General features: G+C 49.0%; 1 protein-coding gene across 11 annotated transcripts in view; it reads left to right on the forward strand.

Annotated features, from left to right (window-relative positions):
- The window catches only part of DOCK7 (dedicator of cytokinesis 7), a 274293-nt gene that overhangs the window by 138391 nt on the left and 110589 nt on the right, over positions 1-25313 (forward strand). For 6 of the 11 annotated variants that reach the window (XM_063939204.1, XM_063939210.1, XM_063939207.1 and 3 more), the window contains exons 15-22: positions 231-348; positions 1070-1140; positions 1489-1627; positions 1742-1843; positions 3016-3102; positions 15264-15495; positions 15693-15857; positions 20038-20207. In XM_063939204.1, the coding sequence (XP_063795274.1) occupies positions 231-348; positions 1070-1140; positions 1489-1627; positions 1742-1843; positions 3016-3102; positions 15264-15495; positions 15693-15857; positions 20038-20207 (1084 nt within the window). Of the gene's footprint in view, positions 1-230; positions 349-1069; positions 1141-1488; positions 1628-1741; positions 1844-3015; positions 3103-15263; positions 15496-15692; positions 15858-20037; positions 20208-24734; positions 24828-25313 lie in introns of all 11 variants that reach the window. The other 5 variants (XM_063939211.1, XM_063939203.1, XM_063939205.1 and 2 more) reach the window with 1 other exon arrangement.

The raw sequence follows: 25313 nt of genomic DNA on the forward strand, positions 1-25313 counted from the left end.
TTAAGCTGCAGTGAATGTGCGCCGATATAAATTGGCCAATTTGAAACTCTTTTAATATGAGCCGAGTTTCTCAATGGAACAGACCATTACTCATAAGTGCCAACTTCCAGGAAAAATATCAAAGTTTTGCTTTTGCAAATCAGACAAGTCCACTTGTTGTTTAATTTTTTTTCCCCAATGTTTGAGAGTGATCATTTTTCGTCTCTTTTTTTGTCTACCGTGTCCTATAGGAATATTCTATATGTATATCCACAAAGCCTTAATTTTGCAAATCGTCAAGGATCGGCGAGGAATATAACGGTGAAAGTGCAGTTCATGAGCGGAGAAGACCCCAGCAACGCCATGCCGGTAAGACAACCGTCCACCTAAAAGTGACCAGAGCCAGGGTTGAACTGGGCCACAGGTGTCCCAGGGAAATCCCCGTTGTCCCCATTGGGCCCCACTGCCTCTGGGCCGCACCTCATGTATACATTTAGTATGATTTGTAAGTGTGTGGTCCTGACACACCCCTGTCCTCTCTTCATAAAAGGGCATTCTTCTATGCAGGCTGTGTCCTCTCAAATGTTTAGCCTAACCCTTTTGCGGTGGCTGGCCACACCCCCTATGGTGGCTCTCCACATCTCTAAAGCATGGGCTCCCCACTGCATTCCCCGTTTGGCCCTTCTTGCCCCAGTCCAACGCTGTCTAGAGCTGTCTAGAACACACTGTGTAAGTTGCTATTAGGTTGCCTATTCTCATGTCTCCCACACTTATGTGTAAGCCAACTACTGTCCGTTCTTTGACTGCTCCCAAGTAAATCGAGACATTGGTGGCATAGAGCATTGACACTTTGCGTTATTAATGTTTTTGTGTCCTGCTCGTTGATCCCAACTGTTTTGGTCTTCCCCCATCATTGCGTTATTATAGTCTACAACAGAAGGAGGACATTTTTGACTGCTGAACTACAACTGAACTTCGACGTAACTGACCAGATAGTGTATAAACTGTAGTCCAACAGTATGCTGCAAGTTATCTTTAGCGAGGGACCTAGTTTATTTATCAATATCTGACTGCGTCTAATTATTTCTAGGTTATCTTTGGAAAGTCAAGTTGTCCAGAATTTTCTAAAGAAGCTTATACCGCCGTTGTCTACCACAACAGGTGAGCGTTGGTTTCATGCCTCAATTCTCGGGCCACCACGTGTGAATGTCTGGTGATCCGCGGATGCCATAGAGTAACCTGTGTGCATGTAACAGCCTTGGGGATGAGATTTAAAAAGTAAAGGTTTCTGGAGAATAATTTTTCTCTTTTAGGTGATGAAAGGTCAACTGTCAATAGTGGAGACCGAGACAAGAGAGACGGTTATGGGGGGAGGGGGAGGGAACACAAAAACACCTGCAACACGAGGCACGGTAGCTAGCAACCTGGCAAATGATGGGTCTGAATGACCAGTTGTGTATTTTAAACTTTTTTGGTCTAGATAGAAATTTACATCTTTATTATGTTCAGGTCCCCAGATTTCCATGAAGAAATCAAGATTAAGTTGCCGGCCACGTTGACGGATCATCACCACCTGCTGTTTACCTTCTATCACGTCAGCTGCCAGCAGAAGCAGAATACCCCCCTGGAGACCCCAGTGGGATACACAGTACGCCAAATTCCCTTATACAGCCACGAGAAAGCCTACAGCTATACCCACGTGGCACTCCTTCATGTTGAACCACTGTAAATTTAATTGTTGACTTTTTCTCTTTCTGCTCAGTGGATACCAATGCTTCAGAATGGCCGCCTGAAAACTGGACAGTTCTGTCTTCCTGTGTCCCTAGAGAAACCTCCGCAGGCTTACTCAGTGCTGTCCCCGGAGGTCAGTGTGTGTATAATCCCAAATCCTGATTGATTCTTATATTTTACTCCCCGGCAACCCTTGACTCCTCTTTGGTCCTTTCAACATGTGATCTAGTCACCTTTCATGTTTAAGTGTCCAGATTTATACAGTACCTATTCTCTGTATTTTTCTACAAGATTTTTGTAACACTTAATCCAAACAATTCCTACAAATTTGTTCTCTAAAGAATGTATGCCCTTATTTATCAATGAGTGATAAGTTTCACTGTGAGTGATAAATTACAGCAGCCAATCAGCTCCTACCTGCCATGTTACAGACTGTGGGGCAGATGTATTAACCTGGAGACGGCATAATGAAGTGATGATAAACCAGTGATCAATGCAAGGTGAAAAACGCACCAGCCAATCAGCTCCAATATGCAAATTAATAGTTAGCTGATTGGCTGATCCATTTATCACCTTGTACTTATCACTGGTTTATCACTTCCTTATGCCTTCTCCAGGTTAATACATCTGCCCCTGTGTTTGAAAAATGACAGGAGCGGATTGGCTGGTGCTATTTATCACTCACAGTTAAATTTATCACTCATTGATAAATAAGGGCATATATGTGCTCATTTATCAGTGAGCAATAAATTGCACCAGCCAATCAGCTCTTAAATGCCATGGTACAGGCCCTGTTTGAAAAATGACAGGAGCTGGTTGGCTGGTGCAATTTTTCACTCACAGTGAAATTTATCACTCATTGATAAATGAGCGTATTAATATCCTGTTCCTTTTTTTTTTTTTTAACTCAAGTTACATTGAGATCAATAGTTGTTTAATATTGAGCAATACTGACTGGGGAGAAGAGTATAATACATACTTAATAAGGTTCCCCATCCTGTAAAATTTCTAAGGACATTACAAATCAACAAGAAGTTTAGTTACTATGTTATACCCACTGTGGAATTCTAACTTCTGATATCTATAACCATTAACAGGTAGAAGCACACTACACTACTTATAATACATAGTTTTTGGTAATAAATAACACACAAACATTACATATTATTTATTTCTAAAAACTTTATATTAGGTGCACAAAAGATTGACTTCATCAGGTATCAGCCATTTGTGAACTGTGTAAAAGACATTTTAGGACGTGTTAGCTGGAAATCTGTGGTTTTAAACCGATGTTACTGTTTTTAGGTTCCGCTGCCTGGCATGAAATGGGTTGATAATCACAAGGGGGTCTTCAATGTTGAGGTGGACTCGGTATCTACTATTCACACGCAAGTAAGTTTCTATAGTCAAATCGGTGTTTAGAAACTGATACATCTTCTTATTTTAACTTGTGATTGGCTGATGGGATCAAATCTGTAGATGCAGTAAGATTTCCTGAAGGAACTGGTGCTGTGGAAGGAAGTGGTACTGTTCAAGGTGGCATGGAGGTAACGTGTTGTGTCGCATTATATTGCTCCGCCACTTACATTCATTTTGTACCTCGCTACTGCCTGCCATGCGCCTATTTGTTTAACTATTCATCTCCAGCATGCTTCTCTGAGATTTCCTGTTTTGCTGGCCCTGTGAAATAAACATGCCCCAGTCGTGTTTCAATGTGGGGCAAAAGGGAACAGGTGCCGGGGAGTGGTGTGTCAGTCTTTCCAAATCCTGTGTTGCTGGAAGCTGCCGGTAGTGTTTGTTTAGCAGCTTCAGAGAAGTGAGAGGCAGCAGGCCTCTGACCAATTGCTCCATCTGTCAAGCTGGGCCAATTCCTAATCTGCCGCCCTGACTGCCACACTTACATGATTTGCGTTCCACTGCAGAACGCAAATCGGAAACTGACATCTGCTCTAGCTCTCTGGCACTTTTCCGTGTGTCTTTAGCCGGAGCAGCAGGGTAGCGTTAGCGGGACTGGCCCAGTGGGGCACAATAGGCTAATCATCCCTAATGGAGGGTTGAGCAGGAAGGCAGGCTCTGTCTACCTTTCGCTGTGTTTTCCCTATCATAACCTCCGGCGATCTCTGGTAGTTTTGCGGGTTGCTCCCCTTGTTGCTTGTCTGTAGCTGGGGACTGTGCGTCTTGCCAGGCGACCGGTGGTGATGTCACTCTGTTCCTGCTTCAGTGCTGCTTGGTCCGCGTCTCTCTCATCCTACGAACAAGCAGCAGGGGGAGTAACCTGCACAACTACCCAAGATCGCCGGAGGTTAAGGTAGGAATTAGACAATTAGCACTGTGACATGGTCCCGGCTGTACTATTTATACAAAAAGGAGCTTATAGAAGTGTTGCCAACCCCTCCTTCCCCCCACCACCACCATCAACTCGGCCGCTGGAACATACCTTACCCCCAGCCCCAGAGATAAATCCTACACTACCTACCTTACCCCTCCAGCCCCAGGGAAGAGACATAGAACCCCCCCCCCCCCCTTCCCTTCCCCTCCCGGCCCCAGTGACATAGAGTACCCCGCCTACCCTCTGGCACCCTGATAGCCTAGTAAGGGAAGGTTGCCTCTATCAGCGTCTGCCTTGTTCCATATACCGTGCTGCATATAACCAATAGTAATGGGACCCATCATTGACATTTCCTTTTGGTAATGACATAGCTGGAGAGACAGCTGCCATATTGCTCTGCCACAATGTGAGCTCATTGTCACCCCATATTCTCTGCACAACTGCACTTGTTTAGGGGATTCTGACCCCACAGAAAACGCTGAAACATAAACCCTGTATCAGTGAGTCTGCTGTCGCTGAATCTAATCGCAACAAACAGTCTGTATTTCATTACTGGATTAATATAAAGACCCCCGATCTTACCTGCTCAGTGTATGTGACGTGGTGGGACCCCTTGCCAGTATACCAAGCAGTTGTTGGAGGACTGCAAAGTATCTATACATGTCATCTGTGGTGAATGCTGCGGTCATCCTATCTGCGCAGTCTAATACCTCTTCCTATCTCATCTGTCGTATAGGGCCTGGTTCTATGTGTGTGTTCAGATATTTCATGTTACCCCAGGGACATATACTACCCGCCCTACCTCCCCTCCCGGCCACCCAGTCTCACACCTTTTTCTATGGTGTTATTCTATCTCCTATATAATAGCCCTATTCTGTGACCTTGTGATTCATTTGCTAACGCTGGGCGGAGTTACAACACTGGGCGGAGTTAGTCAAATGAGTCACAGAGATCTGGCCAAATCTACAGGAGACCAGGAGCAGAAGCAGATAGCATGGGCATTGGGCATGGCACAGGCAGGGGTGCATACCTCCCAGCTTTCTGCAGGAGCTTTCTCCAGGCAGAAGGAGGGAAACACACTCGGCGAAAAGGGGGCGTGGCTTCACGGGAGGGCCCCGTTTTCGTCAGTGAGGGGGCATGCCCAGCGCTCTGTGAGCTGCTGGCATGCTCCCAGGGGCTGATTATGAGTCCGGGGGGCACAGGGCACTTGAGACAGGGGAGCCCTATCTCATTGCTGTCACGCTGTGCCTGCTGTGGGTTGGGGGCGTGGCCTAATCGCGGCCCGCGCGGCCACGTCCCCTTATGCAAATTTCGATTTTTATTTTTGTTTTTTTTTATGGGATTTTGGCCCCTCAGCTAGGGCTAAATCCAGAGGAGGTGGTCGCTCCCCCCTACACACCCGCACAGGGAGAAGAAAGCAGGGAGACTGCTGCCTCCCTGCAACACCACAGACCTGCCAATATGCAGCAGCGTGTGCTGACTGTAGCACAATGCTGCCGCTGTTGCTGGCAGGACGGGGGGGGAAAGCTTCTGAGCTGGGACAGAGCTACTCCAGCCGGGGGGTCCCCTAAAACTGTGGGGCCAACGGTACGTATCCCCTGCCCCCCCCCCCCACCTTAATCCGGCTCTGCTGCTGGAACCCCCCCATTAATCCGTACCCCCTGATGCCCCCTCTCCCTCTGTCTCCACTATTCACCGCTGCTCTGCTAAGCAGAACAGCGAGTACAGGAGCTTTCCAACTGCCCCCCCCCCCCCCACCGCCGGACACTGCGACCCGCGGGTGGGACAGCGGGACAGACCCCAAAAAATGGGACTGTCCCGCGAAAATCGGGACATTTGGGAGGTATGGGGCTGTGTGAGGGGTATGTCATACAGACAGACGGGCACCGGCTCACTGTGTGCTTGACCCCCCACATCGGCATACTCAGCAGGGTCTCTCTGATGCGGAGGAGCGTCACTTTCTGGCACACTCCACGCTTCTTAGCTGCAGTTTAGTGGGGCACCTGCCGCTGTGCAGGTTCCATACTGCCTCTGTTATCTCCAGCCCCGGCAACCCCACCGCTAGCTGCAGCGCTGCCACCCGCAGTGGAGTGCGCCCAGCTCATTCACACACTTTAGCTGGCGGGTAGCGCTGCAGAAATCCGAGCTGCTTGCAGGCTCTGACCCACTCCTCCCTCCAGCCGCAGCGTCTCCTGGGAGCTAACCAGTCACTCCCAGTCTCCCCTTACCACAGTGCCCGGAAGCCGTGAGGTCCGCGCCACGTGCATGCTATGACCCCCTCCTCCCTCCAGCCGCAGCATCTCCTGGGGGCTAACCAGTCATTTCCAGTCTCCCCTTACCACAGTGCCCGCCAGCTGCGCGAGGTCTGCGGTGTGTGACTGAGGAGGGGGGGAGGGATGCGGACGGGCAGAGGAAGCAGGACTCCAGCCTGAGAGAGTCAGCCATGCCAAGTCTCCAGCAGCAGCAGATCCCAACAGGTTGGAGTGGAACAGCAGCAGCCAGCAGCAGTGACTCCGGTAAGACACATCTGTCTGTCACCACTGTTTTGTCCCTAATACCAATCTCTCCCGTGCCCTGTGTTCTGTCATGTCCCTGTCACCCCTGGCCTTGACCTGCCACCCTTATCCTGGCCCTTTCACCCTTATCCTGGCCCTGTCACCCTTATCCTGTCCCTATCATTTCTGTCCTGGCCCCGTCACCCCTGTCCTGGCCCCGTCACCCCTGTCCTGGCACCGTCACCCCTGTTCTGACCCTGTCACCCCTGTCCTGGCCACGTCAACCCTGTACTGACCCTGTCACCCCTGTCCTGGCTCTGTTACTGCATACCCTCCAACTACCTTTTATGGCATGTACAGTACCCGCAGCGCCTCCAGACCTCTCCCCAATGCACCACACCTCCGCACCTTCCCCTCCACCACATGCGGCACTCCACCCCTCCCCCACATGCTGTGCCTCCAGACCCCCTACACCACCCGTGGCTCCCACTCCTCCGCCCCTTCACCACCCACAGCACCTCCAGGCCCCTTCCACCATTCACCCCCCTTATATGTCTCCCACCACACCTGCCCCCCTCCACCCGCAGCATCTGCAGACACCCTCCTCCATCAGCGGTCCCCCTCTCACCCACCCCTCCCCCACCAATGGCACCCCCGCACCTGCCCCTCCACCACCTGCAGCACCTCCGGACCTCCTTTCCCATCCGCCGCAACACCCGTACCTGCCCCTACCCTACCCATGGTGCCTGCGGTCCCCTACCCCACCCCCGGCACTCCCGTCCCTTCCCATCCAACAGCACCTCCGGAACCCTTCATCCATCCACAACATCCCCACACCTGCCCCTCTCCCACCCGTGGCACCCCTGCCCCTCCCCCACCTTCAGTGCCTCCGGACCCCTCCCCCATCTGCATCCCCCACTCCTCTGCCCCTCCCCCACGCGCAGCACCTCCCGAACCTTCCCCATCCGGGCCCCACCCCCACTTCTGCCTCCCTCCACCCGCAGCATCTACAGACACCATCCGCAGTCCCCCCCGCACCCGCTACATTCTGTACATCGTGCCCTGCAGGTGCTGTTCACGCCGTCGCAAGGGGCTGCGCCTCCTTCACCATCGCACGCCCTTTCATTGTGCAATATTTAACAACTAACAAAGGAATGCAGGTAATACTCCATATAATACAAATATTAAACCCCAGAAAGGCATGCAAGGGTTAAGGGGGCGTAGCCCCTTGCGACGGTGTGAAGAGCGCCCGTAGGGCGCGATGAAGCACCTAGTTATGAATATTAAAAATATATTAACTTTGTATAAATATAAAAAATACATGTGAAAAAGTGTAAAAAAAAAATCTGTTAGTCTATTCTATAAACTTAGTACTTTGGGGGTCATTCCGAGTTGATCGCTCGCTAGCAGTTTTTTAGCAGCCATGCAAACGCTATGCCGCCGCCCTCTGGAAGTGTATTTTAGCTTAGCAGAAGTACGAACGAAGGGATCGCAGAACGGCTACAAAAAAATATTGTGCAGTTTCTGATTAGCTTCAGACCTACTCAGCGCTTTCGATCACGTCAGACCATTCAGTTCCTGTTTTGACGTCACAAACGCGCCCTGCGTTCGCCCAGCCACGCCTGCGTTTTTCCTGGCACGCCTGCGTTTTTTCGAGCACTTTCTGAAAACGGTCAGTTGACACCCAGAAACGCCCTCTTCATGTCAATCACTCTGCGGCGGCCATTGCGACTGAAAAGCTTCGCTAGCCCTTGTGTGAAAATACATCGGCCGTTGTGAAAGTACGTTGCGCACTGCGCCGCATGCGCAGAAGTGCCGGTTTTTCACTTAATCGCAGCGCAGCGAACATTTTCAGCTAGTGATCAACTCGGAATGACCCCTTAAGTACCTACTTACTACTATGAGAACAAACTTTTCTCTGACGTCCTAGTGGATGCTGGGAACTCCGTAAGGACCATGGGGAATAGCGGGCTCCGAAGGAGGCTGGGCACTCTAGAAAGATCTTAGACTACCTGGTGTGCACTGGCTCCTCCCACTATGACCCTCCTCCAAGCCTCAGTTAGATTTCTGTGCCCGGCCGAGGTTGGATGCACACTAGGGGCTCTCCTGAGCTCTTAGAAAGTTATAGTCTTAGAATTTGTTATTTTCAGTGAGACCTGCTGGCAACAGGCTCACTGCAGCGAGGGACTAAGGGGAGAAGAAGCGAACTCGCCTGCTTGCAGCCGGATTGGGCTTCTTAGGCTACTGGACACCATTAGCTCCAGAGGGATCGACCGCAGGCCCAGCCTTGATGTTCGGTCCCGGAGCCGCGCCGCCGTCCCCCTTACAGAGCCAGAAGCAAGAAGATGGTCCGGAAAATCGGCGGCATGAAGACATCCTGTCTTCACCAAGGTAGCGCACAGCACTGCAGCTGTGCGCCATTGCTCCTCATACACACTTCACACTCCGGTCACTGAGGGTGCAGGGCGCTGGGGGGGCGCCCTGAGGCAGCAATAAAAACACCTTGGCTGGCTAAAATACCTCAATATATAGCCCCTGGGGCTATATATGAGGTAAATACCCCTGCCAGAATCCCATAAAAAGCGGGAGAATACGCCGCGAAAAAGGGGCGGAGCCTATCTCCTCAGCACACTGGCGCCATTTTTCCCTCACAGCTCCGCTGGAAGGAAGCTCCCTGGCTCTTCCCTGCAATTCTACAGTACAGTAAGAGGGAAAAGAGAGGGGGGGCATTAAAATTGGCACTGTATACAGTATATTATATTTGAAAAGCTGCTATTAGGGACATAACTCAGTTAGTCCCTGTATATATATATAGCGCTCTGGTGTGTGCTGGCATACTCTTACTCTGTCCCCCCAAAGGGCTTTTGTGGGTCCTGTCCTCTGTTTGAGCATTCCCTGTGTGTGTGGAGTGTGTCGGTACGGCTGTGTCGACATGTTTGAGGAGGATAATGATGTGGAGGGGGAGCAGATGCCTTTAGCAGGGATGTCACCCCCTGGGGGTCAGACACCTGAGTGGATGGTATTATGGCAGGAAATGAGTGCACGTATAGACTCCTTACATAAAAAATTTGACGACATGCCGACTGTGGGACAGCCGAGTCTTCAGCTCGTGCCTGTCCAGGTGTCTCAAAAGTCATCAGGGGCTCTGAAACGCCCGCTATCTCAGGTGGCACAAGTAGATGTCGACACGGATACTGACACCAGTGTCGACGACGATGAGTCAAATTTAATGCCCGTTAAGGCCATTCACTGCATGATTGAGGCAATGAAAGAGGTGTTAAATATTTCTGATTTACATCCAGGTACCACAAAAAAGGGTATTATGTTTGGGGAGAAAAAACTACCTGTAGTTTTTCCCCCGTCAGATGAATTAAATGAAGTGTGTGAAGAAGCGTGGGCTTCCCCTGATAAGAAATTGGTAATTCCTAAGAAGCTACTAATGGCGTTCCCTTTCCCGCCAGAGGATAGGTTACGTTGGGAAACACCCCCGAGGGTGGATAAAGCGCTCACACGTTTGTCTAAAAAGGTGGCACTACCGTCCCAGGATACGGCCGCCCTTAAGGAACCTGCTGATAGAAAGCAGGAGGCGATCCTGAAGTCTGTATATACACACTCAGGCATTATACTCAGACCAGCTATTGCGTCAGCATGGATCCATCTCTGCTAGGAGATGCTTATGGACTCGCCAGTGGACTGGAGATGCAGATTCCAAAAGGCACATGGAAGTTTTGCCTTATAAGGGGGAGGAATTATTTGGGGATGGTCTCTCCGACCTAGTTTCCACAGCAACGTCTGGGAAGTCAGCATTTTTACCCCATGTCCCCTCACAGCCTAAGAAGGCGCCATTTTATCAGGTTCAGTCCTTTCGGTCCCAGAAAAACAAGCGGGGAAAAGGAGGGTCTTTTCTGTCAAGAGGCAGAGGTAGGGGAAAAAGGCTGCAGCAAACAGCAGGTTCCCAGGAACAAAAGTCCTCCCCCGCTTCCTCTTCCAAGTCCGCCGCATGACGGTGGGGCTCCACAGGCGGAGCCAGGTACGGTGGGGGCCCGCCTCAGGAATTTCAGCGATCAGTGGGCTCGCTCACAGGTGGATCCCTGGATCCTTCAAATAGTATCTCAGGGATACAGGCTGGAATTCGAGGCGACTCCACCCCGCCGTTTCCTAAAATCCGCCTTGCCGATTGCTCCCTCAGACAGGGAGGCGGTGGTAGCAGCGATTCACAAGCTGTATTCCCAGCAGGTGATAATCAAGGTACCCCTACTTCAACAAGTACCGGACGGTTCGGTGAGACCCATTTTAAATTTGAAATCCTTGAACACATACATAAAAAAATTCAAGTTCAAGATGGAATCGCTCAGGGCGGTTATTGCAAGCCTGGACGAGGGGGATTACATGGTATCCCTGGACATCAAGGATGCTTACCTGCATGTCCCCATTTACAATTCTCACCAGGAGTACCTCAGATTTGTGGTACAGGATTGCCATTACCAATTCCAGACGCTGCCGTTTGGACTCTCCACGGCACCGAGGGTATTTACCAAGGTTATGGCGGAAATGATGATACTCCTTCGAAAAAAGGGAGTTTTAATTATCCCATACTTGGACGATCTCCTAATAAAGGCACGATCCAAGGAACAGTTGTTAGTGGGACTAGCACTATCTCAGGAAGTGCTGAGCCAGCACGGCTGGATTCTGAATATCCCAAAGTCACAGCTGGTCCCCACGACACGTCTAATGTTCCTGGGAATGATTCTGGACACGGCACAGAAAAAAGTGTTTCTCCCGGAGGAGAAAGCCAGGGAGTTGTCTTCTCTAGTCAGAGACCTCCTAAAACCAAAACAGGTATCGGTGCATCACTGCACGCGGGTCCTGGGAAAGATGGTAGCTTCTTACGAAGCAATTCCATTCGGCAGGTTCCATGCCAGAATTTTTCAGTGGGACCTGTTGGACAAGTGGTCCGGATCGCATCTTCAGATGCATCGTTTAATAACCCTGTCTCCACGAACCAGGGTGTCTCTTCTGTGGTGGCTGCACAGTGCTCATCTTCTGGAGGGCCGCAGATTCGGCATACAGGACTGGGTCCTGGTGACCACGGATGCCAGCCTACGAGGCTGGGGGGCAGTCACAAAGGGAAGAAATTTCCAAGGACTATGGTCAAGTCAGGAGACTGCCCTTCACATAAATATTCTGGAACTAAGGGCCATTTACAATGCCCTAAGTCAAGCAAAATCCCTGCTCCTACACCAGCCGGTGCTGATCCAGTCAGACAACATCACGGCAGTCGCCCATGTGAATCGACAGGGCGGCACAAGAAGCAGGACGGCGATGGCAGAAGCCACAAAAATTCTCCGATGGGCGGAGAATCATGTACTAGCACTGTCAGCAGTGTTCATCCCGGGAGTGGACAACTGGGAAGCAGACTTTCTCAGCAGGCACGACCTCCACCCGGGAGAGTGGGGACTTCATCCAGAAGTCTTCCAAATGATTGTAAATCAATGGGGTCGTCCACAGGTGGACATGATGGCGTCCCGCCTAAACAAAAAACCAGAGAAGTATTGCGCCAGGTCAAGAGACCCTCAGGCGATAGCTGTGGACGCTCTAGTGACACCGTGGGTGTACCGGTCAGTTTATGTGTTCCCTCCTCTACCTCTCATACCAAAGGTATTGAGAATAATAAGAAAGCGAGGAGTAAACACAATTCTCGTCGTTCCGGATTGGCCGAGAAGAGCGTGGTACCCGGAACTTCAAGAAATGATCTCAGAGGACCCGTGGTCTCTGCCGCTCAGACAAGACCTGCTGCAGCAGGGCCCCTGTCTGTTCCAAGACTTACCGCGGCTGCGTTTGACGGCATGGCGGTTGAACGCCGGATCCTGAAGGAAAAGGGCATTCCGGAGGAAGTCATTCCTACGCTTATTAAAGCCAGGAAAGAGGTCACAGCAACTCATTATCACCGCATATGGCGGAGGTATGTTGCATGGTGTGAGGCCGAAAAGGCCCCAACGGAGGAATTTCAACTAGGTCGATTTCTGCATTTCCTGCAAGCAGGAGTGAATATGGGCCTAAAACTGGGCTCCATTAAGGTACAGATCTCGGCTCTGTCAATTTTCTTTCAAAAAGAACTAGCTTCAGTACCTGAAGTTCAGACATTTGTTAAAGGAGTGCTGCATATTCAGCCCCCGTTTGTGCCCCCCGTGGCACCTTGGGATCTCAACGTGGTGTTGAGTTTCTTAAAATCACATTGGTTTGAACCACTAAAAACCGTGGATCTGAAATATCTCACGTGGAAGGTGGTTATGTTATTGGCCTTGGCTTCTGCCAGGCGAGTATCAGAATTGGCGGCTTTGTCTTGTAAAAGCCCTTATTTGATTTTCCATATGGAGAGGGCAGAATTGAGGACTCGTCCCCAGTTTCTCCCAAAGGTGGTGTCAGCGTTTCACCTGAACCAACCTATTGTGGTGCCGGCGGCTACTAGGGACTTGGAGGACTCCAAGTTGCTAGACGTTGTCAGGGCACTGAAAATATATGTTTCCAGAACGGCTGGAGTCAGAAAATCTGACTCGCTGTTTATCCTGTATGCACCCAACAAGCTGGGTGCTCCTGCTTCTAAGCAGACTATTGCTCGTTGGATTTGTAGTACAATTCAGCTTGCACATACTGTGGCAGGCCTGCCACAGCCAAAATCTGTCAATGCCCATTCCACAAGGAAGGTGGGCTCATCTTGGGCGGCTGCCCGAGGGGTCTCGGCTTTACAACTTTGCCGAGCTGCTACTTGGTCAGGGGCAAACACATTTGCAAAATTCTATAAATTTGATACCCTGGCTGAGGAGGACCTGGAGTTCTCTCATTCGGTGCTGCAGAGTCATCCGCACTCTCCCGCCCGTTTGGGAGCTTTGGTATAATCCCCATGGTCCTTACGGAGTTCCCAGCATCCACTAGGACGTCAGAGAAAATAAGAATTTACTCACCGGTAATTCTATTTCTCGTAGTCCGTAGTGGATGCTGGGCGCCCATCCCAAGTGCGGTTTATCTGCAATACTTGTACATAGTTATGGTTAACTAAATCGGGTTATTGTTGAGCCATCTGTTGAGAGGCTCTATTGTTTGATACTGTTAACTGTGTTTCATATCACGAGTTGTACGGTGTGATTGGTGTGGCTGGTATGAGTCTTACCCGGGATTCAAAATCCTTCCTTATTGTGTACGCTCGTCCGAGCACAGTACCTAACTGAGGCTTGGAGGAGGGTCATAGTGGGAGGAGCCAGTGCACACCAGGTAGTCTAAGATCTTTCTAGAGTGCCCAGCCTCCTTCGGAGCCCGCTATTCCCCATGGTCCTTACGGAGTTCCCAGCATCCACTACGGACTACGAGAAATAGAATTACCGGTGAGTAAATTCTTATTTTTTTTAAATCTTAAAATCTATAGGTAAAACATAAAAAAAACTATCTCTAACAATATTTTTCAAATATAAAAATTAACAAAAATATATAAAAAAATGTAAACTGTCCCAACCCACCCTGTATGACTGTCTAAACCATAGGTTCTCAAACTCGGTCCTCAGGACCCCACACAGTGCATGTTTTGCAGTTAACCCAGCAGGTCCACAGGTGTATTAATTACTCACTGACACATTTTAAAAGGTCCACAGGTGGAGCTAATTATTTCACTTGCGATTCTCTGAGGAGACCTGCAAAACATGCACTGTGTGGGGTCTTGAGGACCGAGTTTGAGAACCTGTGGTCTAAACTAATCCCAACTGAGCAAAATAAAAACATTTAAAATAACCGGGAGCTTAGAGAAAAACTCAAAGCTTAGTCTTCTGAGCTCCTCTTTCTTCTTTTGTTGGGCTCATCTTCATTCTCTTCCATTTGATGCAGAGTCTTCCATTCTAGTAACCAGCAGTGCTGTGGCCTTAGCTGTTGTTCTTATATGCCGGGTGCCTTTGGGAGGGTTCTCGAGGTAGAGCTGACAAATGAAAACCCTCTAAATCGTCCTTGCTCCTCAGCCGTTATTGGTCACTTATGGACCTCTGCTGCCTCCATTCTCTCTGAGTGGCTTAGAATGAAGTCAGATTGTGGTAAGTATGGTGGCTCGGGGCTGTAGGGCGGTAACGTCTCAAGGGTTTTCACTGCGACCCAGTCGACCGGCTAGAAGAACTTATGGTGTCGTATATTACCATGGACTCCCAAGTCGTCTGTGGGGGATCTTTTTGGAGGAGCTCGTCAATGATGTCTTTCACAGCAGTGCCAAATGCATGAAGTCTTGTAGTTTGGTAATGAAGACTTCCGGTGATCATTTCAGTCATTATGACACCAAGTGAAAACCAATCGACACTGTCACTGTACTCCTTGCCAGCATGCACCTCAGGAGCAAAGTAACCATGTGTTCCAGCGAAGCCAGTTGCCCTCCAGTCTCCAAGGATGTTCTCGAGTGCGAGACCGAAGTCGGAGATGGTAATATAGCCCATTCCAGCCACCAGGATGTTCTCTGGCTTGAGGTCACGATTGATTATGCCCTCGGAATGGAGGAGCTGTATCCCACAAACAAGCTTCTAAGGAGAACCTTGCAGTAGGGATGGTAAGGTGGCCTTCCCTCTTCAGGAGCTGTTGGAAATCTCCACTTGCATCATTCCTGTAAACCGAAGCTTTTGTAGGAAAGAAAATGTAGATAATATAAATATATAACATTTGCTCTTTGATACATGAACTTGTATGTTCTGCATTTTATTATTTAGGATTCATACCTGGACAAGTTCTTCGCTCTTGTCCACGCTTTGGATGAGCACCTATTCCCTGTCCGAATCGGAGACATGAGAATAATGGAAAACAACTTGGAAAGCGAGCTGAAGAGCAGCATCCTGGCCCTAAACTCGGCTCAGCTGGAACCGGTGGTGCGGTTCCTCCACCTCCTGCTGGATAAACTGATTCTTCTTGTCGTGAGGCCGCCTGTCATCGCCGGTCAGATCGGTGAGTTAAATCTTAAGTGCCAGAAGAACTCTATACCATTGTGGCTAGATAAAGGGTAATGACCGGGCCTGTGCAGTGTGTGACAATAACGTTTTACGAGAGTGGAGAGGCGTGTGGGGGATTTACAGACTCATAACCGCTTCTGTCCTCTCAATCTTTTGTCGTTCTGTGAGATGTATAAAAATTGTTCTTGTCAGTTAACTTAGGACAAGCGTCATTTGAGGCGATGGCTTCCATCACGAATAGACTCCATAAAAACCTGGAAGGGAACCAGGACTTACACGGCAGGAATAACCTTCTGGCTTCATACATCTACTATGTGTTCAGGCTTCCAAACACCGATCCCAGTTCTCCATCTCCAGGTAATGCTGTAGAAGAATCCTTTGTTGCTTTACTTCCCTCCTCCCCTCTTTCTGGGCCACATAATAGATCCTGTGCTTTTATTTCCTAATTATTTTCCGGTTCAACCCTGTGATTCTAGCAGTCCGACAGAGAGTGTTTCCCAGGAGCCAGTATTACAGAGAATTTGTATGCGGAACAGGGACTGGAATGAATATGGGATCTACTAGCTGGTTACTTTTTTTCAAGGCCACCCCGTGCAGTTGATATCCTATTTATTAGATCATCCCCTCCCCTTCCCAATTCATAAGATGATTTGCAAAATATTGTTCTGCTTACTTTTATGGTAGAAAAAGAAGCCTGTATAAAGCTTATTTCTAACCTATCTACTTGTGGGTTGGCGATAGAAGCCCATATAAAGCTTCCTTCTAACTTATCTACTTGTGAGTTGGCGATTACAGCTGACACGTGTTAATGGATAAAATGATAGCCGTCTGAGCTCTCCACCCAGCCCTATTCACCGCCATAGAACATGGTATCCCCGGGTTGTTTTTACTTTGTTGATACAGGCCTTCATTCCGAGTTGATCGCTCGCTGCCGTTGTTCTCAGCGCAGCGATCAAGTTTAAAAGCGGCAATTCTGCGCATGGTACGCAGCGCACATGCGCTAAGTACTTTCACACAAAACTTTGTAGTTTTATCCAAGCTCGAGCAACGTTTTTCAGTCGCTCGAGTGATCGTAGTATGATTGACAGGAAGTGGGTGTTTCTGGGCGGAAACTCTGCGTTTTCAGGGAGTGTGGTAAAAAAAACGCAGGCGTGCCAGGCAAAAACGCAGGAGTGGCTGGAGAAACGGGGGAGTGGCTGGCCGAACGCAGGGCGTGTTTGTGACGTCAAACCAGGAACTAAACAGACTGCAGTGATCGCAAGATAGGAGTAGGTCTGGAACTACTCAGAAACGGCATGACATTTTTCACGCGCAGTTTTGCTAATCTTTCATTCGCACTTCTGCTAAGCTAAGATACACTCCCAGAGGGCGGCGGCCTAGCGTGTGCAATGCTGCTAAAAGCAGCTAGCGAGCGAACAACTCGGAATGAGGGCCATAATGCTGTAGCTCCCAGTGGCATGCGGTGAGGTCAGTGGCTGGTGAGGCACTGCAGCCATAATGTCTGTTGAGTCCCGCCGATGACTCCTACTGCCACCAAGCTAATGCCCACTACTACTGCTGCCCCATTTTGGGAGGGTACTGTATCTAGAGGACCAGTCGGCAGGGTGGGGAATGTGTGTCCGTGGGGCCAGGGGGAGGAGGTGGTAGGGTGGGCAGTGTACTGTATGTACCCACTGGCCTGGGGGGGTACTGTATGTTGAAGAGGCCGGGGGGGGGGGGAGGGAGTGGGCGGATTACAGGTATGCTCCAGAGGCAGGAGTGTTAGTTTGGATGGGTACTGTACTGTGAGACATGGAGCACAAGCTCCATACACTCCGCTACTGCTGGGGGCAGGGTGGGAGGAATAGTGAGAAGCAGGATGGGAGCAGTAGAAGTGCAGAGCAGGTGGTGGGATGGGAGTAGTCATGGTGGAGAGCAGGGAGCAGGCTGAGAGTAGTAGTCGTGGAGAACAGGGGGCAGGCTGGGATTAGTAGTAGTGAGGAGCAGTGGAGGAGAGCAGGGGGCAGGATGGAAGTAGTAGTGGAAAGTGGGAGACAGGATGGGAGTAAGAGTAGTGCAGAGTAGGAGGGCAGGCAGGGAGTAATAGAAGGGGGACAGGATGGGAGTAGTGGTGGGAAGATGTGGGCAGGATGAGAGTGGAAGGGACTCGGCGAGCATAAGTTAGAATAAGCTGAACAAGGATCTCACCTCCTCCCAGCCACCGGTGCACCCTCCATACTGACAGCAGGCTCACACAGGATGGGCGGACACTCGGACATCCGGAGTGGAAGTGATGGGTCCCTCTTCTCCAGTACCTCACACCTGTCTCTTTCCTGTGTGATCCAGCGGAGCTTGGACACGGGGGTGGACGCGGCCTGCAATCGGGTTGGGGGGGGGGGGGGAGTGGCGCCGAACCTCTGCTCCAGCTGTACATGATCAGCTCGTCAATGCTTCCATGTTTGCGTGCTCGCAGTAAAGCCCGCCTCAACACTGGTGCCAGCCAACGTTTGCAGTACAGGCTGCACTGGCTGCAGCCTACAGACATTCTTGAGCACGGCTGGTGCTGTCTGGGTGACAGTCGGTGGCGGTCGGCACTGGGATGGGGCCATGACCTCCGTTGCAGCCCAGCTCTTCATGCATATGATGCAGCTTCAGAAGGGGTAATGCAGCTGCTGTATATTCCAATGGGGAATGGTGGTGGGCGGGAGTGTGTGTGTGTGTGTGTGTGTGGGGGGGGGGGGGGGGGGGGTTGTATGTTTCCAACATGACCTGTGTATTTTGAAAATGTGTCAGGTGGTAAGACATACACCTGTGCACCAGCAATGGGATTTGTCAAGGAGCCTTAACAAATCCCCTTGCTGGTGCATAGGTGTATGTCTTACCACCTGACACATTTTCAAAATACACAGGTCATGTTAGAAACATACAACCCCACACCCCTCTTCTGCATCCCCCCCCATCACTCCCCGGCTAAAGCTGCATCATTTGTAGGGAGGGTAGGGCTGCAACGGAGTTCATAGTACCCCCTATCCCAGTGCTGACCGCTGTCTCCGTTGCAGCCCTAATCCCTGATGTGGCGCTGCTGTATACACTAGCAGGAGCTGCGGTGAGAGACTTACGTTTGTGGCAGCCGGCCCGGGTAGCGGGGCCGTTTGCTGTCGGGCAGCCCCGTCTCGTCACACCGCCAGGCCGATCCGCCCCCTGCCTGCAAGTGCCGAGCACAGCATATTGATGCTCGGCTACATCAGAGCTGCCCCCTGCCCAATCAGAGCTGTTTCAGTGACGGGGCGTGCTTTCACATGGCTGAAAGCACGCCCCTGTCACAGAAGCACTTGTATAAGTGCCGCTTATGTTACTTTTTTAATGGGCTTTTACTGCCCGATACTCGGCCCCGCCCCCCGCTTCCGGCTCTGTTACATTGATATCGGGAGGCACCTGGAGCGGTGCCTCCGAAACACAAATGTAAACGTTTTTTTTTATGCTGAAAAATTACTAAAATAATACAAAGCTAAAGCATATACTTATGACACATAATATGTGTCATAAGTATCTTCTTTGTGTTATTTTAATAATTAATGACAGGGGAGGCACTGCCTCCCCGGACTGCACGTCCCTGGTAGCTCCTGAACACTGGAAACATGGTTTCACCATAGACAAATGAGCTATATAGCTTGTGGCTAGTACATAGTACAGTGATACTAGACACTTTCTGCTCTATGGCTGATATATCATACTAGGCATATATGCTCCCCTTTGATCTTCTACACTAGATTTTGTATCCAAGGCTTTGACACCATGAGAACTAAGGTCTTTGTGGGATTCTTAGACGTATTCCGGCAGGTTTAGGTAGGCACACAAGAGAATTGAAATTATAACCACCCACATTAGAGTTCGAACCCCAGCCGTAGCCAACCACATAATACATACATACATACATACATACATACATACATACATACATACATACATACATACCGGACAGCAACATTAGACCTAAAGTCATGTGTTTACCCTTGCTGGACCTAGAAATCAGGCTGTCGTTGTCCACAGTAGACCTTCACCCCAGCCCTTAGTAGTCCTCATGAAGCTCAGGAGCTGAGCCACTTCTGGACACGGCCTAACGCCCGAGCCTCGGCTTCCCACTTTGTAATTAGAAGCCAAACTCTTGCCGGATGTGTATAATGGCCAGGCTGCATTCAGGAATCTAGAAGCCAGGTGTTTGCCAAGACCATTTAAATCCTAGTTTAAGGGAGTTGCACAACTGTGCGTTGGGACCCCACATTGGCGTAACGCCCCAATTTGGATATTTCAAGTCATTCTGTTGCAACTTGCCTCTTTTGGGATCCCACATCTATGGCATGATTACAGTCCCTGCTCCCTTTCCCACCATAAAAAAAAGAAGCTTGAACCCCAATTGTTTTAATCCCCGGAACTCATTGAGTCTGGACATTGGCCGTGGTTCATTCCTACTTGTTGCTGTTGAAAGTAAACCTTACTTTGTTTATTTGATGTGTAGCAAAAACGTACATTTTTCTCATTGCTTTTACCCTCCTTCCAGGGCCTGGAGGTCTAGGTGCATCAATGCACTATGCCACAATGGCCAGGTCGGCAAACAGACCAGCGAGCCTTAATTTAAACCGCTCCAGAAGCCTTAGCAACAGCAATCCTGATATTTCCGGGACGCCAACCTCACCAGACGATGAAGTGAGATCGATAATTGGCAGCAAGGTAATATGAGCGTGCCGTAAAGGTGCCCAGTTGTACTCTTTATATTTGTACAGGTATAATAATAATAATGACAGGTCCTAGGAGACGACCACACGTGGACACTCGTTGTCTTTCTACTCTACAACGATCAGATCTTTGGGGTTGTTCTAAGAACTCTTATTGGAAACCGTTCCATATTGCCCCAGCTTTCTCTTTGGATTAGTGGTCCTCTTTGGTAAGCAGTCAGATTGTCGACATTTACTATGTCGACATGTGACTGTAGCCATTGTGAAAATGATGACGTTAGGCTTGCTCTAAAAATTGCTTGTCAAATGTTGTAACAGTGTTGACCTGTCCTCAGTGTTGACCTTTGTGCATGTCGACACATAAAACTTGCTGACAGATGGTACATCTAGCCTCAATTCACCACGCAGTGGGAGATGTGTAGCGCGAGTGAGCTGACAGGCCCCGGGCGTCAGGCGTCTTTTTGTTGCTGAAAACGTGTCTTAGTTGCAGTGCAGTGAAAGGACGCACGAGGAGACTGTGCTGGGTAATGTGATAGATGACACTTGTATATTGTGTGTGTCTGAGTCTGTATACAGAGCAGGACAGAACTTGTATTGGAAAAAGCTGTGTATCCCTTTGTGTACAGATTCAGAGATTCAGGGGGTCATTCTGAGTTCGCTAGCATAAAATGTTCGCTGCGCAGCAATGAAGCAAAAAAACTGCACTTCTGCGCATGCGGCGCAATGCGCATGCGCGACGAACTATTACAACGAACGATGTAGTTTCACACAAGGTTTAGCGAAGCTTTTCCGTCGCACTGCTGGCCGCAGAGTGATTGACAGGAAGAGGGCGTTTCTGGGTGTCAACTGACCCTTTTCAGGGAGTGTTCGGAAAAAACACAGGCGTGCCAGGAAAAACGCAGGCATGGCTGGGTGAACGCAGGGCGTGTTTGTGACGTCAAAACAGGAACTGAACAGTCTGAAGTCATCGCAAGCGCTGAGTAGGTCTGAAGCTACTCTGAAACTGCACAAAATTATTTTGTAGCCGCTCTGCGATCCTTTCGTTCGCACTTCTGCTAAGCTAAAATACACTCCCAGTGGAAGGCGGCATAGCGTTTGCACGGCTGCTAAAAACAGCAAGCGAGCGATCAACTCGGAATGACCCCCTCAGTGTCTGTGTGCAACATTTTTCTGCTGACTTGTATGTTACAAAAAAGAAGTACATATAACATTTCTTTCTAACCTATCTACTTGTGAGTTGGCGATTACAGCTGACCTGTATTAAGTAATAAAATGATAGCCGGCTGAGCATATCATGCCGCATATCAGATTAATCAGCACAGTCTCCTGGTGCGTCCAAGTCGCATTGAGTTGCAACAAGGACGCATTTTCGGCAAAATAGATGCGAGGGCCACCCGACGCTAGCAGAGTCTCACAAGAGGGTCTGTTTGGCACGACTGCAGCAGTGATGCACGAGGACATATCTGTATTACCATGTTGACATTCTCATATCCACATTATGAATGTCAACAAGATATCCGGTTCCCGTCCATTGCTAAAACTGAGCTGGATCGGTCAGCAATAACCAATGAGTGTAGCTAATTCTGGTTTCAGACATTTTTCTGACTTAATTAATGGATGCGGCCGCAGTGATGCAGAAACAGCGCTGCAGGCTGACCTGTCCGTTATTCTCCCAGCATGAAGATACCGCCCATTATAACACGGGCATAAATATAATCTAATATGCACTTTTTATTTTTTTGGAAGTCTATATAGAACGGAGTTTCTCCATTTATGGAAATAATTAATGTGCTTTTGTAACTCTGGCCTCATTTGAAGGACTTTACAAACACTGCGGGTTACACAACCTCTCTGGTCAAACACCTTTGACCTCTGTGAAACGTCTGAGTTGGAACCACGGATGTAGCATAGCCTGCACTTTGCAGTATGAACTGGTGTTTGCTATAGGTCACTTTTTGTATGCGCTCTCACAGTTTTTTCTTTTCATCGAAACCTATTCCTGTGACCGGTAATTATAATACGGTGATTGACGAACGTCCGATAGATACTAAAAGACTATTTCATCTAAAATGCTGACTGATCGGTTTTGCCCCTGAAGCATCCCATAGCAGGGTAACACTTATTGCATGCAGTTGTCTGATTGGCCAGTTTAGGCTTCCTGTTAACTATCACGGACTGGGGTAAAATATCCCTAAACTGCATAGGAAAAATATCTCCCCCCATAATCAAACATATCTCCTAAATATATTTAGTTGTGATCATTTTCTGAAAACTTTTATTCATCGGTGATATTAGTGGTTTATTTTAAAATAAATTAATATAACGGTACATGCCACGAATAGAAGGGTTGCGGCTGAAATTTCATGTTATATTAAACATTGTGGACGTGGTCACTGCCAAATAACAGCTGTTATTTATGTATTGAGCACTAAAGAGCTTTTAAGTAAAGGGAACATCTTGCCGAAATAATGTTTTATATTGGTAATGTTCCCTTTCCTTCTGATGTTGCTCTGTGTGTACATTGGGGGTAATTAAGACCTGATTGCAACTGGCGACCAGATCTGAACTGCGCATGCACCGCACTGCGCAGATGCGACGGACCGCTGCTACGGGAATCGGCGCCCTGCGACGGGATGATACAAAAAAATCAGAAAGCACGGGCGTTCGCAGGTGATTGACAGGAAGGTTAGTGGGTGGCAACTGACCGTTTTAGAGGAGTGTCCGGAAAAACGCAGGCGGGATCAGGCATTTTCAGGGAGGGTGTCTGACGTCGGCTCCGGCCCCGATCAGCAGGAAACAAGCAGCAGAGTAAGACCTGGACTAAGCAGAGACTGCACAAATAAATTCAGTTTGTGCAGCTCTGCTACACATGCGATCCCACACTTGCACAGCGATTTCCCCTTCCCCCTGTAGGCGGCGACTATCTGATCGCAGGGCAGCGAAAATCACTGCCTAATGATCACATCTGAATTACCCCCATTGTCTGGTCACCGACTTTAATATGGTGCTTATAACCGTGGCTCCTTCATGTAATAATGAACTAATTCTGAGGGGATTTGTAATTAACAGAAAAGTATTACATTTATTTATTTAATTAAATGTACAAATTAAGAAAATATGATGTTTTCTCCTTATGATAAAACCTGTTCTCCTGAGCTAGTAGAAGTCTAGGGGTCTCAATGTGCAGCGTTTCCAGCGCGGGCTGTCGCTCTTCATCAGAGGTAACAGCCGGTGGGCGTTTGAAGGTAAACCGTGGACAAGATAAAGCGCGGTTCTACAAGTTGGGGGTGGGTATGCGTTAAAAATAAATATATAACGGGGCTCGTTCTGACTGGATGCATCCGCGGCCCCTTTTCCATCTAGACCCCAGTCCGTGCAGACCCCAGTCCGTGCTTAATACATTATGCTAATGCAAGTATCTGCCGCGTATAGTAAACAGCCGTGCGTCTGCATGTGCTAGGCCATCCAGCGTACTGTTCCTATGTCCGCAGCTGTAGTTATTTGTATTGGAACTTACACCCCCGTCCCGTGCTGGGTGCAAAAGATCTGATTGAAGCAGACGTCTCATCTCCATCTGCTCATTGCGAATGAGCACCGACGTCGGCCAACACTCCCGTGAGACGGTTCTGTGCGATCGCGTGGTCGCCGTCCAGTTCCCAGCCTGGGGGGTAATTCCAAGTTGATCGCAGCAGGATTTTTGATAGCAATTGGGCAAAACCATGTGCACTGCAGGGGAGGCAGATATAACATGTGCAGAGAGAGTTAGATTTGGGTGGGTTATTTTGTTTCTGTGCAGGGTAACTACTGGCTGCTTTATTTTTACACTGCAAATTAGATTGCAGATTGAACACACCACACCCAAATCTATCTCTCTCTGCACATGTTACATCTGCCTCCCCTGCAGTGCACATGGTTTTGCCCAGTTGCTATCAAAAATCCTGCTCCAATCAACTTAGAATTACCCCCCTAAAACGCACATTTCACAGATAGTGTGGTCCACGTCATCCTTGTCACTAAGGCGCATGCACAGTAAGCTGAAATCCGTGACAACTGTCTGCATTTCCACTTGCGGCGGGCTCAGAGCCGGCCCCGAAAAATGTTTATCTGGAATCGTCCTCAAAATAAATGACCATGCTTTCTTTCATTTTTCTATATTTCACGTGATATATTTCAGGTTGTTCTCCAATAATGGTTTTTTAATGTTTATTATTAGGTTGTTGTTGTTTTTTTAAAATAATGACAAACGTTCGGCCATCTTGTTTTCCTAACATTGATGTGTTATGATAACTCCGTTACAGGAAACATTGCAACTTGGGCGTTATCCATAATTGTATATTGATGTAGGGAAAAGTAACCATTTTCTTTGTGAACTGAACATAGCGCACATGCTGTGTTGTTGGGTATTTAAATATTAATGTTTTTATGTTATATTCTATTTTGAATCGGTAACCAAACTAATGAGCAAAGCCTCCCTTGTAATAACATCTCTCCTTTCCCGACTGCCGCACGTCCCTGTGGTCAGGGCTTGGATCGCTCCAACTCTTGGGTCAACACGGGGGGTCCCAAGGCTGCCCAGTGGGTGACTAACCCCAGCCCCAGTGCTGACTCAGTGCAGGTGGTGTTTCTGGGGGAATGATTTACCTTCCTCTTTATTCTCCCATCTTGTCCTACGCATGCTGCTATTCCTGTAATACTCTGTGCCTGCAAAAACCTTTATCAGCATGAGGGGGGTCTGAGTGTTTGGGAATGAGATTAATGTCATCCTGAAGGATTCCTGAAAGCAGCAGTGTATAGCGTGTTAGCCAGATCAGCGCCTTACCTGCAGAGGAGGCGTGTCTGTGATACCGCGAATTCCTAGTGAATTGATTGGCTGTAGCATCCAATGTGAATATTGCTTCAGTCCACGGATTGGCTCCAGTGCCTGTGAGGGGCAGTCATTCTGTGGCTTATACATTTTGATACTTCAAGAGTAAGGAGCCTATTTGTCTAAGATTTGCGAGATATCCCCCAAAACACCCGTTTTCGGCGCCAGCAGATATTAAGTATCCCTCATATCTGTGTACAGGGGCCTGCAGTAGATGCCGAAGATATCTGTTGCAGT

Source organism: Pseudophryne corroboree, chromosome 9 (assembly GCF_028390025.1).
Source record: "Pseudophryne corroboree isolate aPseCor3 chromosome 9, aPseCor3.hap2, whole genome shotgun sequence".
NCBI lineage: Eukaryota > Metazoa > Chordata > Amphibia > Anura > Myobatrachidae > Pseudophryne > Pseudophryne corroboree.